We start from the raw sequence: 21,098 nt of genomic DNA, 5'->3' as shown, positions 1-21,098 counted from the left end.
TTTTTTGAGGAAGATTGGCCCTGAGCTAACATCCGTACCCATCTTCCTCTGGTTTATATGTGGTACGCCTGCCACAGCATGGCTTGATAAGCAGTGCACAGGCCTGTACCCGGGATCTGAAGCAGAGTGCCCTGGGCTGCTGGAGTGGCGTGTGCGAACTTAACCACAAAGCCACTGGGCCTGCCCCAGCATTTCCTTCTTACAAATAATGAAGGTGAAGAGATTTTCAAACTCTAGTGGTTCTTTTATGGCCCATATTTGACAGGAGATCTGTTCTGATGAGTTTGATTCTTATAGTTTGTCCATTAATTGAAAAAGTCGCTTAAAATAGTAGGTCATAAAAAAAATGATGCATATATGCTACTAACTTATTACTTTAACTTAAAACATATAAATGGGCTATCTTTTGATTAAGACCAAGGCCTTTTCTTGTAGTATGTGTTTGCTGATTGGAACTCCCAAGTCTTTCATAAATCTACATTTCCAACAAATTGTTTCCAGTTTGTACTTTATTTCTTTAAGTAGATTAAAAATGTAGACAGTTGAAAAGCAGTGGTTCTCAAAGTGTGGATCCCAGACCAGCAGCTTCAGCATCACATGGGAATTTCTTAGCATGTAGATTCTTTGGTGTAACCCCATACCTACTGAATCAGAAACTAAGGGGGTGGAGCTCAGCAATCTCTCTTTTCATAAGGTTTCCATGCTAAAATTTGAGAACTACTATTCTGTATTTTATGATTTCCCCCCAGGTTTTATAGTTCTCTTCCTTTGCCTATTTCAGCAGCAAGGTTTTTATGACTTGCCTTTATCAAGTCTTTTCAAAACTTTTGACTTAGTTTTTAAAGGTACAGTATTTTTTATTTTTGCTTTCATAGTTTATCTAGTATTGAGTTAAATTAGCTAATTTACAGTAACAATAAAACTCCTCTAATGACGTTTTAGAACAAATACTTCTGGTTTTGGGAGAACATGCAACTTAGCATTTGGGAGCAGAACTGTGACGGGCACACTAGAGAGTAGTCTGCAGGCTGTGAGTTTTCAGCATGCCATGGGCATCTGTCAGTATGGTTGGAAAGGAAATGGAGAGAATGAGTCCATATAGCAAGTTAGGTAAGTGAAGTTTGGTCAAGAGAGCTTCTCATACATATTTTTCTGTATAAGCTTATAGATTTCTCTGATCCATTTGTCTTTATGGCCCCTAATTCAATATGCATGCTTTAGACTTTTGTCGGTCCCTCAGTAGTGCCTTTGGCTAGATCCTGGAGTTTGAAATTTGTTTTTAATAACTCCAAGATCTCTTAGGTAAACATCATGGGGAAAGCAGAGAGCCCACCCAGCAGTTCATATCGAAGATGACATGTGTTGTCACCAAACAGGAAACTGCGTAGCAGCTAATACTTGAAGATCAAAACAGATGGAAATGTTCTTTCCTAGCCCGAGACTGTAGCTTTTGCTCCAACTTGTAGGGCCTACTTTGATTTTTGGGGAAGCCAATCATGTGTGGGATCATTTAATTCAACACATCATGATAACCATTCTACCAAAGTGCAGCTGAAATATTTGCCCACTATTGAGATACTTAAAGGGTTACGTAAGTCCATCTGGAATCTGGCCTGCTGAATTGAAATCATTGCTCTTTGGCAACATTCTGGATGGACTTTCTATTGAGCTGCTTTTTTAAATGTATATTTTAATTATTTGTATATATTTAACCACATTGCTAATCTCGCCAAAGGAAAGGGCCTAAATAGCCTGTGTAAATCAACTCTGGATCATCTTGTTCCTGCAATAGTTGGGTCATAGTACTGCTGTGAAACATTAATAGAAAACTACGTAATACAAAGAAAATAACCATTGCATAACAACATCAGGATACTATTCAACAGTTCTCCAGTAAAACAGCCGTACTAGTCCCACTGAAGTTGTTCAGATATGGCTTTGATATAGCTCAGTATTCATTCTTCAGTGACAGAGCAACCTGATCATTCCACCAACAAAGTGATAGCTGCTATAAATCTGATTTTAAAAGGAGTGAATGTTGCTTAAATGCTTACAATAGACGAAAGTTTTTGTTAGGATAGGCTCTAAATCCACATATTTGATATGCCTACCATAAATTGTGAGTCTGTATTTAAATTCCACTTTGTTGTCTGGAGAAGTGTTTATAAAAGTAATGAAAACTATAGTTTCTTGCAAAACTAAAGAAAAATGAGGCCAAAAATTACACAGAAAATAATTATTGAATAAGTTTTAAATGTTAACTATTAGCTAGTGATGTATATGTGTATATCATTTTATTGTTACCCTCTAGAGTGTTGTTATCTGTGTTTTACAGATGGGAGAAATGGATTAAGAAAGCTGTTGACTTGCCCAAGGTCATTTAGTAGGTGGTAGAGCTGGGATTTGTGCTGTGGTCTATTTAACACTAAAGCCCAAGCTTTTAAATACTACTTTACACCTTAATATCCGGTGCTTTAATATTCCTGGCCTGCTTTCAAAAACTTTTCTCTTCCTGTCAATTCCAGAGATAACATTCAATAACTTGACAACAGTGACCTTTCTAAACAAATATAGAGTGGTACAGAACCAGATGGCCCAAGATTATATTTTATTTTTCTGGCTCAAAATAAATTGCCTGCTCTAAGACTGATAAAGTCCAAAAAAGACCCTTCTGTGTCCCAGGACTTCATCAGGCCACATGGCCAGCCAATGCCCTTTATCATGAGCCAGTCATGAGTACAGAGCCTTATGTCTTTTTACTATAATTTAGATTAGGGCCTAATGAAAGGGCAAGAAGCCGCTTTCCTAAATGAGATCATTCTGGCCTGCAGTAATGGCAGTGCACTTGGGTAGAAAGAGTCTGAGGAATTAAAGACAGAAAGGCAGTACTACTGTCTGTCTTATTAAGTGGATGCAAGCAAGGAGAAGGCTGATTTATAATTTAACAAACTCCCAAATTAGGCATCTTTTTTCCTGTTAGGATTTAAGTAGAATTTTTCTAAAAATTAAAAACCTTATTCTTGATCATTCAAAATCTGGGTAAGAATCTTTTTGACACTCTTAGACAAATGTCGTTAGAAAATAAATTCTATATTGGAAACATAAGTTACTACATACACATAAACATAAATGTAATGCCTAAAATGAGCTCAGTTACACTTAGTCAAGTTCAGAGTTAGAAAGACCAGGTTACACAGGGGAGGCATAGAAATGTTTCAAAGATTTGTTGACGCCACCTTGTAATTGACAATAAATTACAATAGCAAAAGAAACGCTGGACTTGGAGTCAGGAGGCCTATATTTGAGACCTAGCTTGCCATTACCCTGTTAAGGATCCTTGAGCAAGTGATTTAAATTCTCTGTGTCTCAGTTTTCTCATTTGTAAAATGAGGCCGGAATGATATTACCTGCCTTGTTTCTTTATGGGGTTGTTCTGAGGACAGATGAGGGAGCATGTGGCAAAGCTAGGGTGATGTACAAACAAATGCTGTTGTTATGGTGGCATCTAGTATATACTGGTAAGTGTCCTGAGTTCTGAATAGGACAGACCTGCATTTGGAATTGCTCTTTTATTTAGAAGTTTGGTGATTTGGGCCAAGTCACGACAATCTTTTTGAGCCTTAGTTCTCTCACCTGTATAAGCTAATCCCTCTCACAGAGTTATGAGAATTACATTAGTGTAGGTGCTATTTTTAAGTTTTAATAAAATAGTGACAAGTAGGAATTATAATGTTATCTGGAACAAATTTCAGTAAGTTAGAAAAGAAATAGCCAGAGGCTTTTTATCTGTTGTCAAATTTCTTAGCAAGATAAATAACTCAAAGAATATTAGAATGTTAGTGCTAGAAGGACCCTGAAGGTCATCTATCTTATCCTCCTCATTTTAGGAGAAAGGATTGCCTCCTAATCATATTTTTGTCATTTCTGCCACGTTTATATGCATACAGGATAACACTGGCACCAGCATCATCAATTGTAAAGCATGTCAACCATCTCTCAATCTTGATAGATTCAGATTTCTAAAAATGTAAAGCCAGAGAAGAATTCTGCTTGGAGGTAGTATTGTGTTGTGAAAAGAACCTGGGCTTTGTTGTCAGAAGTGGAGCTGGAATCTTGATTCTGTCAATTACTAGTCCTGGGACAGTGGGAAATGTACTTAGTGTTTGGTAGAGTATAGCTACTTAACTATGCTATTTCTTTACCTACCATGTAGGCCATGTGTATGTCTGTACCTTAACCGTTTTCACATATGATTCTTTAATTTGAGATGTTTGCTATGTATGTTATTTATACTAATTATTCTTGACTTTTTCTGCTTTGTCTCCAACAAATACCTTGAGATTGCAGGGTGGGGTTGTGGCAAATCAGAATCTTTGAGTTGTGGGTCAGGTATACTTAGAAAAGGCTTCCCTTTAAGCCTGGGTTAGGGACTTAAACATGGAACTATAATTTTTAAGACTATAATTATGTTAAGGCATTTTTCAAAATTTTTTCTTACATTATTGAGTTTCAATTTATCTATGTTGGTTTTGCTTATATTAGGGGTTACATGTGTTTAAAAAATTCATTAGAAAGCTAAATGGGCAGAGTTTTACTATGAAATTTTAAAATACTATTAAGTGTATTCCTGTGGGAAGAACTCTTCTAAAGAAAATAATAGGAAAATAATATTTTATCAGTGAAAACTCAGTAAGAACAAATGCAGAGAATATTTATATTGATAATCAAGAATAATGACACTTGTGTACTTTTTAGAGCACAATGTTAAAAGATTCCATAGTTTGTATATTGATGATAATTTTGTTTTTCTTTGACTTTTTAAGAATATTCTTTTCACTCTTACTTGATATTGTGGAAATATACAAGTTGATCCTTAAATTTGAAAAAAGAAAATTCAAAACTAATTAGTTATTCAGTTCTAGATTCTAATGGGACTAGATTGGAAAGTGGAAGAGAATAGCAGACAAACACAGAAGCCTAAGATTCAGTGTGAATTTTCTGTCATTCATCAACGTTTCAACTTTGGAATGCGTTTTCCTTTCTCTGTTTTCGTTAAGAAAATAAATGGACAGAATTTATCACTTGATCATCTGTAGCATAATTTTATTGTAACCAGTAGTTTGTAGACTTTCAGTGGAATTTTTTTAATATGAATTTGTGTAAAGAGGCTTTACGTCTGCCTAAATTTTGGCTGTACTATTAGAGAATGGGTAGTATAAAAAATTGGCAGTCAGTTTTCTGAAATATTAAAATGAATTGGTTATATAAAGGGATACAAATGTGTAGTTTTACATTTTTCAACTTGTTTTTATGTTGTCCTTCAAAACGTTTACTATTTTGTAATGAAATTATGGTTTTTTACAAAAAGAAAACAATTGGGTAAAATATGAGAAATATTTTCAGTTGTCCAAGGCTAATGTTGGCTTAAATAGGTCTAGGTCTTCATGGTTGACAGCTACAGATAATTAGCTTTTTCTTCCTTAACAAAGAAAGCAAATGGAGCTGCAAGACATTCATTGCCTTTTCTGTCATCGTAATAATAATGTATGTATTTAACTTCTGCAGTTCCTTAAATTGATTTAGTGCTAAGCTGCCTACATTACATATAATAGGAGTGACAAGTGAAAGCTGCAGCACATATTTGCGTGGCAAAAGGGAGCAGTGATTGACAGCAAAGTTCCTGTCTACAAGAAATAGCAGTGTTGTGGAGCTCAAAAAGGGCCAGATACATAATTCGTAAAATTGTAGAGCAGATTCATGAAATGAATTTTAAAAAGTGATTGCCATTCGGTATATTTGAGTCTGTGTTCTTGGCTCTGGGCAAAGGGCACAGATGGACAGAATCTCACCTGCCTGCTGAATATGAGGAAATTCCTTTTAAGCATATTAGTATTTGTAATTTAAGATTGATACTTCCAAATTGTAGATCACATTATGACTGACTGAAAATTTCCTTCAGCTGTAACTGATTGACCTTATTTGAAGAAGCCAAATAATACATTTATTCAAATGAGGATTTTAAGACTATAAATTGACCTATTCTTGAGTGAAAATAGCCATTTTCATGCTTCTGTAAAACTTGAGGTATCATTTCTGGAAAGGTTATATATATATATATATAAGGCTTGGTGGCTTCTTTGGGTCAGAGAGTGGGTAAGTGTGATCATCTTTCCAAAGTGCTCAAAATATTCTGCAGTTCCTTCGTTCCTGCAACACATACCCAGAAGCTTTAGTTGCAAAGACATTTGCTGTTTGCTGTTGAAGAAGGGTCTGTGATGAGCCCAGAATGCTGGGCTTCATTCTATACCATGGAAATGCTTCTTGTTTTTGTGGCAACTCCTTGTGTGTCTGTGGGGTGGAGGGGGAGCCCTATGTGTCCTTGTACATTGGCAGCCTCTACTGGTCATTGCAAAGAGCAGCATTGACCTCTGTTCTTTCCACTCCAGGGAGCATGTGATTTTACTTGGACTTAACTCTCACTTCTTTAGTTTCACCCCTTTGGTTATTCCCTTTTAGAAACTAGTTTATCTGTTGGATCTCGAGTTATAGTTATTAAAGAGCTACAAGTCCATTGTTCTCATCAATAAACTAATGTCATACATGAATGGAATTCTTTAGAATCTTGGGAGAAATTATGGATGTAACTTTCCCCGAGAAATAATTTCCATTTAAGAGATAAGATAGATATCATCCTTTTGTAGATTTTAAAATACTGTCTCAGTTGCATGCCTTTGATTAGACATTTACTTGAGATTGGCCAATAACCCTGAGCCCCTGAAAGAAAGCCTTGACTCAATGATAGATTTAATTAAACAGATATTTATTAATTCTTTAGACTTAGGTGTACCAACTGTCTTAGAGGTTTCCAGAAAGTTGGCATAAACTCTTACTGGACTTGATGAATATGGATACCTCTGGGGGCTGGTGGAGAGTCTAGACTTCTGAGTGTAGACAAACAATTACAAATGTCTGTAAATAAAATAGCTAATGGCAGTAAACCCTGGGTTATTCTGGTTTTAGAGGTAGAGACTTGTATAATGTTTGAGCTAATATCTTTGTGTTTGGGGAATAATTTGACCACAGCTGATGATTTCCTCAATGAAATAGATCCATTTGTTGACATTTCAGTGTTTTTCAGTTTCATCAGTGGCTCTGTTGGTCTCCTAGTTATCTTTGAGTCTCTTGGCATTTTCAAATAAGACTCCTACTTGAATTTTTTTTACACTCTCATAGACAATGAGTTTCATTCCTATTGCTCCCACCTATTCCTGGATTATTATAGTAGAGTACAGTAGATCTCCTTGCTTCCATATTCTTTGCCTTCTAATTCAACCCATATATCATGGCCATATGTATTTGACTAAAACATTGCTTTTATCATATCACACTTTTTAAAAAATGATTTATTATTTTCTTGAGAAAAAGGAGCTGAATGGTATGGGGAATGGAGCAAGAAAAGAGCACTAGACTAAGGGTAGGAAGATCTGGCAGTTTTTTTGGTCTATCTCTGGCTGTATGACCTTAACCATAAAAATATACCTTCCTAAGCCTCAGTTTACCCCTATTCTATAAAATCATTTGTTGTGAAGATTGTTTGAGATAAGGTTTGTGAAATTGCTATGAACTCTGTAGAACTCTTTCTTTTACTGCTACTGAGTAAAAAGACCAAATTCCTAAGTCTGGAATTTCTTTCCAAACAGCTCCATTTCTATACTGTGCCGGACATATAATAGGCACTCAATAAATGTTTCTTAGATAAAAATGAATCCTGTCTTTCCAACCTTATCTTGTACTTTTCTATAATCTTCCAACTGAGGTAAGTAGTCTCTGCTTTCTCAACTGAAAATGTTGTTCACATAATCACACCTGTATCAGTGTTATGCTCATTCATCTTTTTCATTCCTGTTGCTCAGGAATAGTCAAGTCCCTCATATCTCATTTTAGTCCACTTTTGCTTTCTTTTCTGCCATAGCAATCTTACTGTCTTTACCACTCATTGCTCTTTTTTGACATATATAATATCTTAGATTATTAATAAAAGTGTCCTGTGTGTATGCCTTTTCTTCGCAGATGTACTATAAGCTTCTGGAATATAGGAATATAATAGCTTCTATTTTGTAGTTACTCTGTAAGGATGTGACTTATAATATATCCACATTGACATATTGTATTTGCTAGGAGGTAAAGTTTAGAACAAGGATTGACAGGTTATTGGAAGTAGACTACTAAGATGCTGACCACTGATACTCTGATTTACAGGGTAAAGGCTTCAGATTGTAGGAGCCTTGGGGAAGGTCCTTCTCTGGAAAAGAATGACCTACAAGTTATTATCAGTTAAAGAATCTTCTATTTTAATAAAGTATCCTTTAAAATATAGATAATTTATAATCAGATCGTCATATACTAATATAGTTTCTTTGTGACTATAAATGAAATGATAAAGGCATAGAAATTATAGAGATGAGCAAGAGACTGACTTTTCCACTGACAGCCTTTTGGATTTTTTTTAGAATTTGTATAAATTCAAATAAACAAATTGCAGTCATTTCTTGGATAGGTAAGTTAATAGACGTTCCCACCAATATATGTCTTCAACATACATTTGATTGCTTTTATTTTTTTTAATTGGCTTTATTGATGTATAATTTACATACAATATACTTCATCAATTTAAGGTGTACTATTTGACGAGTTTTGACAAATGTATACAGTCATGTACCACAATCACATCAAGATATAGAACATTTCCATCATCCCAGAAAGTTTGTCCTTGCCCTTTTGTAGTCAGTCTTCTACCCCGTCCCCTGACCCCTGGCAATCAGAGCTCTGCTTTATATCTTTATTGTCCTGCCTTTCATAGAATTTCATGTAAATGGAATCATACATTATGTAGTTTTTGTACCTGGCTTCTTTTAGCTTGTACCTGTACATGTATCATACAGTTTGTTCCTTTTATTGCTGAGTAGTGGTTCGTTGTATGGCTGTACCACAATTTGTTTATTCTGTTTGCTACTTGGTTGGTTTTTGGGTTGTTTCCAGTTTTTTGGCTATTATGAATAAAGATGTTATGTATGTTTAGTACAAGTGTTTGTATAGGCATATATATCACTCAGGAAATAAGTAAGAGAGAAATTGCTAGTCATATGATAAAGGTATGTTTAACTTTACGAGTAACTGCGAAACTGTTTTCCAAAGTGGTGTACCATTTTGCACTGCCACTGGTAGTGTATAAAAGCAGGGTTGCTCTGTGTCCTTGCCAACATGTGGTATTGATAGTGCTTTTAATTTTAGCTATAGTTCCAGTGAATAAGTGATGGTAACTCATTGTAGTTTTAATTTGGATTTCCCTAACATGACTAATGATAAGTATCTTTTCATGTACTTTTTCCGTATCTTTTGCCATTTGCATATCTTTTGTAAAGTGTCCAAACCATTTACCAGTTTTTTAAAAATCATGTTTTTTGTCTCCTATTGAGTTCTTTTTAGATATTTACATATTCTGGATACAAATCCTGTGTCAGAAATACGTTTTGCAAACTCTATCCCCCATGTCTGTGGACTTGCACTTTCATGTTCTTAAGTGTGTCTTTTTAAACAACAAAAGTCTCATTTTGATGAAGTTAATTTACCTGTTTTTTTCTTTGGGCTTTTTATGGAGTGTTAAGAATTTTTGTCTAACCTGATGTCACTTAAATTGTCTTATGTTTTCTTCGAGGAGTTTATAATCTTATCTTTAGGTCTATGATACGTTTTGAGTTAATTTTACGTATGGTGTGAGGCAAGTTTCAGATCTTTCCATATGAGTATCTAATTTTTCTAGCACTGTTGAAAAGACTGTAATTTCTCCATTACCTTGGCATGTTTATTGAAAATTGATTGACCATATACGTACTGGTATATTTCTCTTCCAATTTTTTTATGACTATCTTTTGTTAATACCCTACTTTCTTGATTACTGTAGCTTTATATTCTTAAAATTATATGTGTTATGGTGATCTGTGATTAATGATCTTTGATGTTACTATTGTAATTGTTTGGGGGTGCCACAAACCACACCCATATAAGATGGTGAACTTAATAAATGATGTGTGTGTTCTGACTGCTCCACTGACTGGCCATTGCCCTATTTCTTTCCCTCTTCTCATGCCTCCCTACTCTCTGAGGCAATATTGAAATTAGGCCAGTTAATAACCCTACAATGGCCTCTAAGTGTTCAAGTGAGAGGAAGAGTCAGTCTCACAGCTCTCAGTTTTAATCAAAAGCTAGAAATGATTAAGCTTAGTGAGGAAGGCGTGTCTAAAGCTGAGTTAGGCTGAAAGCTAGGCCTCTTGTGCCAAACAGTTAGCCAAGTTGTGAATGCAAAGTAAAAGTTCTTGAAGGAAATTAAAAGTGCTACTCCAGTGAAAGCTTGAATGATAAGGAAGTAGAACAGCCTTATTGCTGATATGAAGAAAGTTTTAGTGGTCTGGATAGAAGATCAGACCAGCCACAACCTTCTGTTAGGCCAAAGTCTAACCCAGAGCAAGACCCTAACTCTCTTCAAGTCTGTGAAGGCTGAGAGAGGTGAGGAAGTTTCAGAAGAAAAGTTTGGAGCTAGCAGAGGTTGGTTCATGAGGTTTAAGAAAGAATCCATCTCCGTAACATAAAAGTGCAAGGTGAAGGAGCAAGTGCTGATGTAGAAGCTGCTTCAAGTTATCCAGAAGATCCAGCTAAGACAATTAATAAACGTGGCTCCACTAAATAACAGCCTTGTACAGGAAGAAGACACTGTGTGGGACTTTCATAGCTAGAGAGGAGAAGTCAGTGCTAGGCTTCAAAGCTTCAAAGGACAAGCTGACTCTCTTGTTAGGGGCTAATACAGCTGGTAACTTTTAGGTTGAAGCCAATGCTCATTTACAATTTCAAAAATCCTAGGGCCCTTAAGAATTACGCTAAATGTATTCTGCTTATGCTCTATAAATGGAACGAAAAAAAGATTCCTTTCAGCATATTACTACTCATTGACAATGCACCCAGTCACCCAAGAACTCTGATGGAGACGTGCAACAAAATTGATGTTTTCCTGCCTGCTAACACAGTATCCTGTCTGCAGCCCATGGATCCAGGAGTAATTTTGACTTTCAAATCTTATTATTTAAAAAATACATTTTGTAAGGCTATAGCTGCTGTAGATGGTGATTCCTCTGATGGACTTGGGCAAAGTCAATTGAAAACCTTTTAGTAAGTGCTCACCGTTCTAGATTCCATGAAGAACATTTGTGATTCACAGGAAGAGGTCAAAATATCAATGTTAACAGGAGTTTGGAAGAAGTTGATCCCAACCCTCATGGATGACTTTGAGGGGTTCAAGACTTCATTGTAGGAGGTAACTGCAGATGTGGTAGAAACAGCAAGAGAACTAAAATTAGAAGTGGAGCCTGAAGATGCGACTGAGTTGCTCCAGTCTCACGATAAAATTTTAACTGATGAGGAGTTACTTCTTATTAATGAACAAAGAAAGTGGTTTCTTGAGATGGAATCTACTCCTGGTGAAGATGCTGTGAAGATCCTGGTGAAGATTATGGAAATCACAACAAAGCATTCAGAATATTACATAACCTTAGTTGACAAAGCAGCGTCAGAGTTTGAGAGGATTGACTTCAATTTTCAAAGAAGTTCTACTGCGGATATCATGGCATCAAACAGCATCACATGCTGCAGAGAAATCGTGAAAGGAAGAGTCAATTGATGCAGCAAGCTTCATTGTTGTCTTATTTTAGGAAGTTATCACAGCTACCCCAACCTTCAGCAACCACTGCTCTGATCAGGCAGAGCCGCCAACATCAAGGCACGACCCTCCACCTGCAAAAAGGTTATGACTTACTGAGGGCTTGGATGATGGCTAGCATTTTTTAGCAGTAAAGTATTTTTTAACTAAAGTATGTACATTGGGTTTTCAGATATAATGCTGTTGCACACTTAATAGACTGTAGCTATATTGTAAACATAGCTTTTGTATGCACTGGGAAACCAAAAAATTCATGTGACTTGCTTTATTGCAATATTAGCTTATTGTGGTGGTCTGGAGCTGAACCCACAATATCTTCGAGGTGTGACTGTAATTGTTATGTTACAGTGAATTTTTTTTTTAAAAAAACTTTGATCTAGCAGAATATTGTCCTAATTGTACTTCTTCCTAGCAAGAACCTGTTCCTTGAAAGTGCAATATTTCTTAAATTATATCTTTTCAGATGAGAAGACTGGTAAAGACTTCTTCCAAAGTGTGTTGTGAATTTGAGGATCAGGATGACAAATGCTATTTAATGATTGATACAGTATCTGTTAAAATTGTTTTGGAGGATTAGGAAATTGGATTAAATGAGTAAAAATGATAAACTATATTATTTAATAAAGAGACACAAAACTCAATTTAAGTTTTCATTTGATGGAAATAGTTTGTTGTTCTCCTATATAGTTTAATTTTAACTTTACTATGAGGTTTAAAAACATTTGCTACATATGTTTTGCTATCTAGCTTAGATTGTAAACCCTCTGAGGAGAAACTCTATTCCTTGTAAATCATCTAGCTTATTCTTGCTTTGATAAATATTATATAACGTTTATTAGAATAATGAGATTTCAAAACTACCTGAAAAGTTTAAATTATATGGAATAGAATTTTATAAGATGCTTAAATAGATCCTTTTTTATTTGTCCTCTTACAACAATCACAAACTTGAAATTTCTCTCCTGTGTAAATTTGCTAAATGCTTACTTTGCAGTAAATACCACCTACATAATGACATAAGATATAAGAATCAATAGCTGTAACTAAATCATTAAGCAGATTGTTGATACTTTGCATGATTATATTTTATGAAGTACCTCACCCCATGAGTTGTATTTATATTTATTTACTGTATGGAATGACATAAAAGCCAAGTTACAAATTACTCTGTTAAAGGCAGCAGGGGGACTGCTACTATAATGTATATTTTAAATGAATATTAGTAAAGAAAGAAACTAAGAAAGAAATAGTAAATTTCAGGGATGAATGTTATAAGTCATTGGGAAATGTCAGATTTTTTTAGATTATGATAACTGTAATTTTACCCGAAAAATCATTCTGTGGGAACATTAAATCAAAGTGAAATACAATAGAAGCATTGGAAGGCATTTACAGTTCTCTTTTGCATATATAGTAAAAATATGTTGCTTGTTAGGAAATTGGTTAAGTGATCATCTCTGTATCATCCTTTCTCACTGTAGAAATAGAGGTATGTCTATTTGGAAATGGCAAGAAAATAGCAATGTTTTGGAGCTTTTTTTTTTGGTAGTGGATATGCATAATGTATTGCTATCATGGCTTAATGTAATTAGTTATATAACATATTTTTCGAAGACTCTTTTAGACCCTAATATTTCTCCTAAGCCTGGGAAGATGAGAGGTAGGATACTAGCTTTGAGATGCTTTGAAATCCTGCCTCAGTTAAGGCATACAAAGAATGAGGTGAATAAGTGACATTGAATAAGGTTTTACAACAACTTCAGTTTATTAGTTTCAGGTTTAATGCTAAGAAAAGTAAAATTGAACGTTAAAATTTATATTATTACTTTTTTAAATGCTGTTTTATCTTATTTGATGAGTGCATAAGGTAGAGGAAAACTGGGCAAATATCAGGGTGATAATTGTATAGTGTACAAGGACTTTTTTCTAACAATGTTAAATCTGTTGTCTGACACTGTTAATGCTAGATTATTTCATTGCATGCACATTGAGGTACAGGAGTATTTGTGTTATTTTAAACCATTTAGTCTTTAGCAGAAATTGCTGAGGTGCTGATTTAACGTGTTTCGTTATAAGAAAATTTGACATTTTAGTATAATATAGTGTAATTTTTAGAGTTCAGAATAGATTTGGTGTCTTTGCTAAGTACCTGATGTGTAACTTTTAGATTTTCCCCGTCCCTGCCGTCCATTGTCCAATTTTTCACAGACTTTATGACAAAGCTATTGAGTTTGTGCATTCATATCTAAGTTGGATTGCAAGCCACGATAGTGATAGAGGGTAAGAGGAAGATCCCAAACCAAGGTCCTTTGAAATTTACAACTTTTTGTAGTAAAATTTCCCCCCCATCATGTCACTACATAGTTATTTAAAATCTTTTTTCTTGATTATAAAAGCAATGAATATTTTATAAAGAGGAAAGGAACTGGTACCCATATCTCACCACCCATACATAATATGTTACTGTCTTTAGGTAATAATTACAAAATAAAATTGTATTAGAATCATTATTGGAAGAGGCCCTCTTTTAAATTCCACGTTCTATCAAAATATATCTTATTCTGAGTAGAATGGATAAGAAGATACTATGATGAGATGATGGATAACTAAATAGGGACTGAAATGATACTTTATGAGAAGACTCAGAGGGAAAAGAGTCCCTATCAAATTACTGAAATGTGGACCAAAAAGGAGAAAACAAACATCTGACTCCCATGAGCATATCTATGGAAATGTAAGGTTATGTAAATATAGAGTGTTGTTAACTGTGTTACATATTATTTACACATATCACTTGAGATTTTGAGGTTATATTTTGATTCTGGTTGCTTTTTAGTTAGCTTTCTGCATCCAAATTAAAAACAATGTCTTCACAATGGAGAAATACCAATAAAGATGCCAATTTTACATTTTTAAGTTCTTTATTTTCAAAATTTAATCAGTAGGTTATTCTTAAAATTTAATCAATAGGATCTTGTCCTGAAACTTCCCAGGTGTATTTTCTGCTTTTCACTGATGGGATTGGGGTAGAAATCATTCCTATTTATCTGAATGAGAACCCTTTGGTGAAATTCTTTTGATTCTAAGATAACTAGATGAAATGTAATGCATAAATCATGTCACAGCAAACAGTTGTCACCTGGCACTAAGCTTGATGAAATTTAAAAATGTTGGCTCATTGCCTATGGTGTTCAGTTAGCGTCCTATAGAAAGTCTGTTTGTGCAGATAAAGCCGTTCTTGGTAAGGGGAGATTCGTCTTTCAAGTGATAGGGTTTGTATGAGTTTATTACAGAGTCCCAACTCTGAGCTCCCAAGACATACTCAGCAAGGCTTTGTTTTAATTTCTCATTGCTCTCCCTTTGGCATACTTATAAGACCCTCAGCTTGGTGAAACTCTTAGTGTTGATTTAGTCCGGCATCACCCACAGTGCAGGAATGTTTTCAATAATATTCCCAGAAGACAGTCAAATTTGGGCTCTAAGATACTGCTTTTATTTGCAGCTCTTGGCTCCCTGTCAAACCTAGTCTTCACTTTCTTCTCTTACCAAAAGTTCTACATCCATCTTTACTTATTGGTAGCTTAGTCTGATACCTAGCCTTTTCTTGGAGAACGATAAAGATCTACTCAGCCTGTGCAGAAGAAGACGAGTGAACACACGCTCTTCAACTCCAGAAGAAACAATAGCTACAGGGCTGTTTATTTCACACAGGGCCCAACTTTCTTCCTAACTGCTGGATTAGATTTTGCCATTCCCAGACCTTAAGACTTCTTCTGTCACTAATAGGAAAACTAAGTTTTTTAATATCTTTGGATGTCACACAAATGTGTACCCACCGAAAAAAAACCTTTTTGTTCCCATTTCCTACCCCCTATTACATTCTCTTTCCATAGGTAATTATTCTCATATTTTTTATCTGAATCCTTTTATTTGTACGTGTTCCTGTAAAACATGTAGATTCACTTTGTGTGCAGACAAATGCTTGATGTGCATGTATTTTAATTTTACATTGCTGGTATTATACTCTAGGTGTTATTTAGTTTGCCCTCAGCGCTGTTTTAAAGATCTCCCGATGATATTGGGTGTACAGCTTGATTTCTTCTAACTGCTGCATAGCATTCGTAGTGAGCATTTGCTTCATTTTATTTGCCCTATGTGTTAGACACCTAGATTACAGGACCTTTTTATAACCGACTCCATGACACTTAAATCCCAGCTGCATGAAGTTAATCTCTCTTGTGTGAAAACAATCTACTCTTTATATTGCTATTCTTTTGCACATCCTTCCAGTCTTTAAATGACTACCTCCTCACTTCTCAAGACTCGACTCAGATATTATATTTCCTTGATGAAGACTCCAGCAGCTATTTCATACTCCAGCTAGTTGCTCTGTACTCTGCTCACACAGCGCTTACTTTTATCTTGGTAATATAAAAGCCCCTATTTCTGCCTAAAAGTCTAGTTTTCCCTCTGGATTCCTTGAAGTCAGGGACAAGATCTTAGGCATCTTTATGTTTTTTGCTTTAGTTTGGTTGAATTGCATACATTTGGCAAGCAGTAAAACATTAATTGAATGAATAAAATGTGTGTAGGTTCTTTAAAATGAAATACTATATAAGCACAATTGATTCTCGTATGTAAGAAAAGGTTAGAACACAAATGCAGAAATAGGATACAGGAGGCTGAAAAAACTGAGGTTTGTAAAGATCTTAAGAACCACAACATGTTACGTTCAGATCATGAAGAAAAACAAGCAAAAGGATCAACTATTGCTTGGGGACAGATGGTGTAATACTAGATGTTGGAGTGAAGGTGGAGCTATGGAACTCCTGAGTTGGTTTCAACTTCTCTATCAAAAGAAAATGATCTTCAAATTCAGTAAAAGAGACTAATGGTTGTAACAAGGAAATTAAAGTCCTAAGAAAGGGAAGCAGTAATGAGAAAGCACTTTGATGCTCTCAACTATTTAATGCTCTAGGATTGAATGACTTGCAGAAATGAATGGTTTGGTGATCTTTGAGCAATTATGGTCAATACCAGATGTGCCAAAAGACTAAAGATTGTACAGATTCTTTTTGTATTTTCAAAAAAGAGGGGTAAAAGTAAAATTATAAATTAGTGGGTTTCAAGTCTATCTTTGGGACAATTCTTTAGTTCATCATTAGACAAATGGTTTGTGAAGACTTACCTAGAAAAGAAGCTTTTCTTTCGGAGACCCCATGGGTTCACTAGGAATGTGTCATGTTAAACCTATGTAATTTTTTTTTACCATGTAAGTGGAGTGAGTTGCTTTTGGCAAGACTTTGGACAAGTGTCTCATGATATGTTTATGAAATAGATGGTCAAATTAGGAGCTGTTTTATAAGAACAGGTAGGTTCATTGAGGGTTGAAAAAATCTGATGAATGAATTGGTGTCAGCTTGGAGAGAGGTATTTCTAGTGACGTGGCATGTCTCTTTCTTTCACTCTGTTCGATTAATCATTTTTATCACTGACTTGGATGAAACAGGCCCATCCCATTTGCATATCACATAAGGCTGGAAGTGAAAGCTAATAGTTTAGGTGAGGGAATCAGGATTGAAAAAAAGCTTAGCTATCTGAAATGATTGGTTGAAACTGAAATGGTCTATAATAGTGATTAATGTAAAATTCTGCATATAGGTTTGTCAAGTTATCACACTAGTCCAGAATTGAGTAGACGTGTTTTAAGAGCAATTCATATGAAGAAGACCTGGGAATTTGTGATATAACTGTCACTGCTATGTGCCCGGTGTACACTGTTTTAATAGAAGTGCAGTGTTTGGAACAGGGAAGCTACAGTCTCTCTTTACTGGTGAGCAAATACCATTGTGTTAATTTATAGCTTCCAGGTTTTAAGAAGTGTCTGGGGACTTTGTCATGAAAGGATTATTTCAAGGAATCAGGGTGGTTTGCTTATTAAAATTTAACTTTTGTATATATACGTATAGAGTGAGGAATCATCAGAATAATAGCTGTTTTCAAATATTTAAAGACCGAAAGAGAAATTAGCCTAATTCTATATTCGTTCAGCTTTAAAAAAAAAGTATTGAGTACCTACTTGCAGGGCTGGAAATTGTGCCAGACTTTGGGGATATAATAGTGACTAAAAACAAAAAAAAAATGACCTCATCTTTATCCTTTGTGGCACTTGACAGTCCGATAGAAAAGTCAGACATTAACCAAATAATTATATGAGTCAATGTATTTGCAGCTATAATAACTTCAATAAAGTAGAGGTACATGGCACCCTGAGAGTATAGAGTAGGGACATTTGATTTGGTTAGTAAGGGAAAGTTTGCCTGAGGAAGTGATGCTTGAGGTAAGAGAGAGAGTGTATTAACTAGGTGAAAAGGGGAGGGGAGGGAGATCCAGGATGAGTGAGAGTGGTGGTTATAAAGGACAGAAAGTCTGTCTGATGCACAGAGAATACTCCGAAGCTCAAAAGATAGGAAGAGTTCAGGCCACTCAGACTTTGAAGACCTTGGTGAAACATTTATTCTGTATCTAGAAACAATGAAAAGCATTTGCTGGTCTTACCTCAAAGACTATCTGATTTAAAATGGGAAGATGTCTCTGGCTACAGTGTGGGGAGTTGATTGGCTTGAGGCCAGAGAGGATGTGGTAAATGACCTGAGGAAGGATTGTAGTTGGGTGGACAGAGGGCATTGCACTACAAGAAATGAGACCTGTCATTGAAAGCGGAATTCAGCTGTGGAGATCAATGGGAGAGTGTGGAAAGAGTTCTATTTGGAGGCAGAACACTTGGGTATGAATCGCAGTTTGCCGCTTAACTAGCTTGGTGGCCTTGTGCAGATCATTGTATTTTTCTGTTCCTGATTTAACAGCATAACATTTTTGCTGGCAGGTTTTATCAGGATTAAGTGATTTGATGTACATGTGAATGACTTACAGACTGTGAAGTATTACATAAAATGGAGGATTTGAGAAAAAAAGCATTAGTCAACAATGGCCATTATTGGACTTGGTGGTCTAGTAATGGAATGGCATACTTAAGTGGTTCCTCCTCTAACTATTTGGAATAGATGGTTTTATTTAAGATTTTTATCATTGTAGCTTCAGGTTTCCATTCCTCTTCCCACTTGTTTCGGAGCATTCACTAACAGGCACAATCTAAAATTTACAGTGACTCCATGCTTTTCTACTTTCTAGGAGCAGTCACGTTGCTAGATGTGATTTTAAATTAGATATGCATGAGGTGTTTTTCTTATGTGTGATCTCAAAAGCAAGAAGCAGTTTTAAAATGAGAAAGTATAAAATATTCTGCAATATATCTTTTGGTAAGGTAGTAATTTCATATCTTAAGGTACATTCAAGTACACAGAGATTCACATATATTTCTACTCTAGAGTGTTGCTTGTGTATATATATGTATGTGTGTGAATCCGTGCATTTATACATAATATCCTGTAAGTGCAAATATACTTTAGTTTTTGAAATGCTTTAATTTAAAACCACGATAAAATAGAAATAAGGGTAAAAACATGTTGAGCTACTTTTTTGAGACAGATAGGAAAGGAATAATATTTCTAATAACTCATAGGAAGGACTATGAATTGGTAACATATTATTTATTCACATATATATGTACACAAAAGCACTCAACAAATATTCATTGAGTACATAAAATGTTTACATGCATTGTTGTAACCTGTACTTTTATTAAAGTTATTTATATGTGTTACCAGTAGTCTCAAGAATCTGTCTAGGTAAAATGTGACATGCCCTTATGCAATCTTCTGGCAGAATCCCAAAGACAACTTCAACTGTAGCATTCTGCACATTTAATCAAGTTTTATGTTGTTCTTGAATATTTTGTTGCTTTTATGTCCATAAGAATTATTCAGTTCTAAATAGTGTGTGACTCCTGAATGTTTCTTATGATTTGAGAATTTCTCTGCAAAGAGGGAAATGCTGTTTATTCTCATTATTTAATGCTTTTTCTTTAGGGAAGTAGGAATAATAATTGCTGAAAGCCAGTTGCATTTTAGGAGTGTTAAAATTTGGAAGGTGCTTCTGGATTCATAGCTCAATAGAAGACACATTTGAGTGAGAAATCAGTTCTTCCCACAGACTTCCATTTGTACTGGTAATGACAGTAATAGGTGGACCAGGCACTATGCTAAGGATTTTACTTGTATTTTTATTTAATCTTTCCAATAACCTTGTGGAGTGTGAGTGTTATTATTCCAGCTTTACAGATGAGGAAGCTGGGGTTTAGTGAGGTTAAATAACTGGTGAATAGACAGGCCTAGGTTCCATCCCAAGTCACTTTTGATTCCACGACTCCTATGCTATTTTGAAACAACTGATTTGGTACATAAGAAGTTGATTGAAATCATTTTAGACTAATCTCCTGGAGCCATGATTTTTGCCGTGGTACTATATTAAAAGGAGATAACACACAGATAGCTCATACAAAGGTAAAAAAAGAAACCTATTTTCATCTCTGGGTAATAATGGATTTCTTGTTGTGGCTTTTGTAATAAGTTTTTAAATAGTTAATGCAAACAGTAGTAAAAAACAATTCTCATAGTCCAAGAGTATACACAATGCAAATCATGTCTTCCTCCCACTCTAGCCTCCTGTTCTCCCAGATAGAGGCAACCATCTAATTTCTGATTATTCTTCCACAGGTAGAGTTAACAGTGAATTGAGTTTTTGAAAAAATGACATTTGAGCATGAAGTCTAAAGAAACAAACTGAAAACAGCCAGATCTGGCACCAGGTTGACATCCAAGTGGGTCAAGCCAGAGAAGGGTGGAACAGGATTCAGATGACATGCTCAGGGATGAGAATGCAGACAGACCATCACACTAGCCTCCTTCCCATAGGGATATCCGAAAGCCCTCCAGGTAGGCTTGCCCCGTTTTATCAATGAGGAAATTGGTTACTTTGGTCGTAAGGATAGCTGCATGTAGAGCAGAACCCAAATGCAGGACTGTGCCTCACATCTTTCCATTCTACTGCAGTGCAAGTAAACTCTGGATCCGAGAGTGTCGTGAAGAATTGTACAATTGAAGTCTAAACTTGACTAGAGTTTTCTACAGGTAAGCTAGATAGTAAACTTCAGAAAGCCAAAGGCAGTAAGCAGACTTTTTTAAAAACTTTTAGAATACATTTTTTATTTTAGAATAGATTCAGATTTACAGAAAGCTTGTGAGGATAGTACAGAGTTCCCATATATCTTGCAGCTTGATTCCCCTATTATTAACAGATTTCACTGCTATAAAGTTTCTCTTTATTTCCCCCTTTCCATATTGTACTCTTTGGAAGGAAGTCACAAGGCACA

At 35.4% G+C, this 21,098-nt stretch overlaps 1 protein-coding gene across 16 annotated transcripts in view; it reads left to right on the top strand.

Annotated features, from left to right (window-relative positions):
* Positions 1–21,098, top strand: part of RFX3 (regulatory factor X3) — a 264,606-nt gene that overhangs the window by 48,079 nt on the left and 195,429 nt on the right. For 4 of the 16 annotated variants that reach the window (XM_070248213.1, XM_070248212.1, XM_070248214.1 and 1 more), the window contains 2 exons: positions 20,443–20,661; positions 20,779–20,856. The exons of 8 other annotated variants lie outside the window; for them this stretch is intronic. Coding sequence is in view for 4 of the 8 variants with exons in the window: in XM_070248210.1 (XP_070104311.1) it covers positions 20,583–20,661 (79 nt within the window). In the remaining 4 variants the exon portion in view is untranslated. The remainder of the gene's footprint in view (positions 1–20,442; positions 20,662–20,778; positions 20,857–21,098) is intronic. 4 more of the 16 variants (XM_070248210.1, XM_023627284.2, XM_070248209.1 and 1 more) reach the window with 1 other exon arrangement.

This window comes from Equus caballus, chromosome 23 (genome assembly GCF_041296265.1).
Source record: "Equus caballus isolate H_3958 breed thoroughbred chromosome 23, TB-T2T, whole genome shotgun sequence".
Lineage (NCBI taxonomy): Eukaryota > Metazoa > Chordata > Mammalia > Perissodactyla > Equidae > Equus > Equus caballus.
Note: the sequence above shows the minus strand (reverse complement) of the source record. Positions and strands in the feature narration are given on the sequence as shown.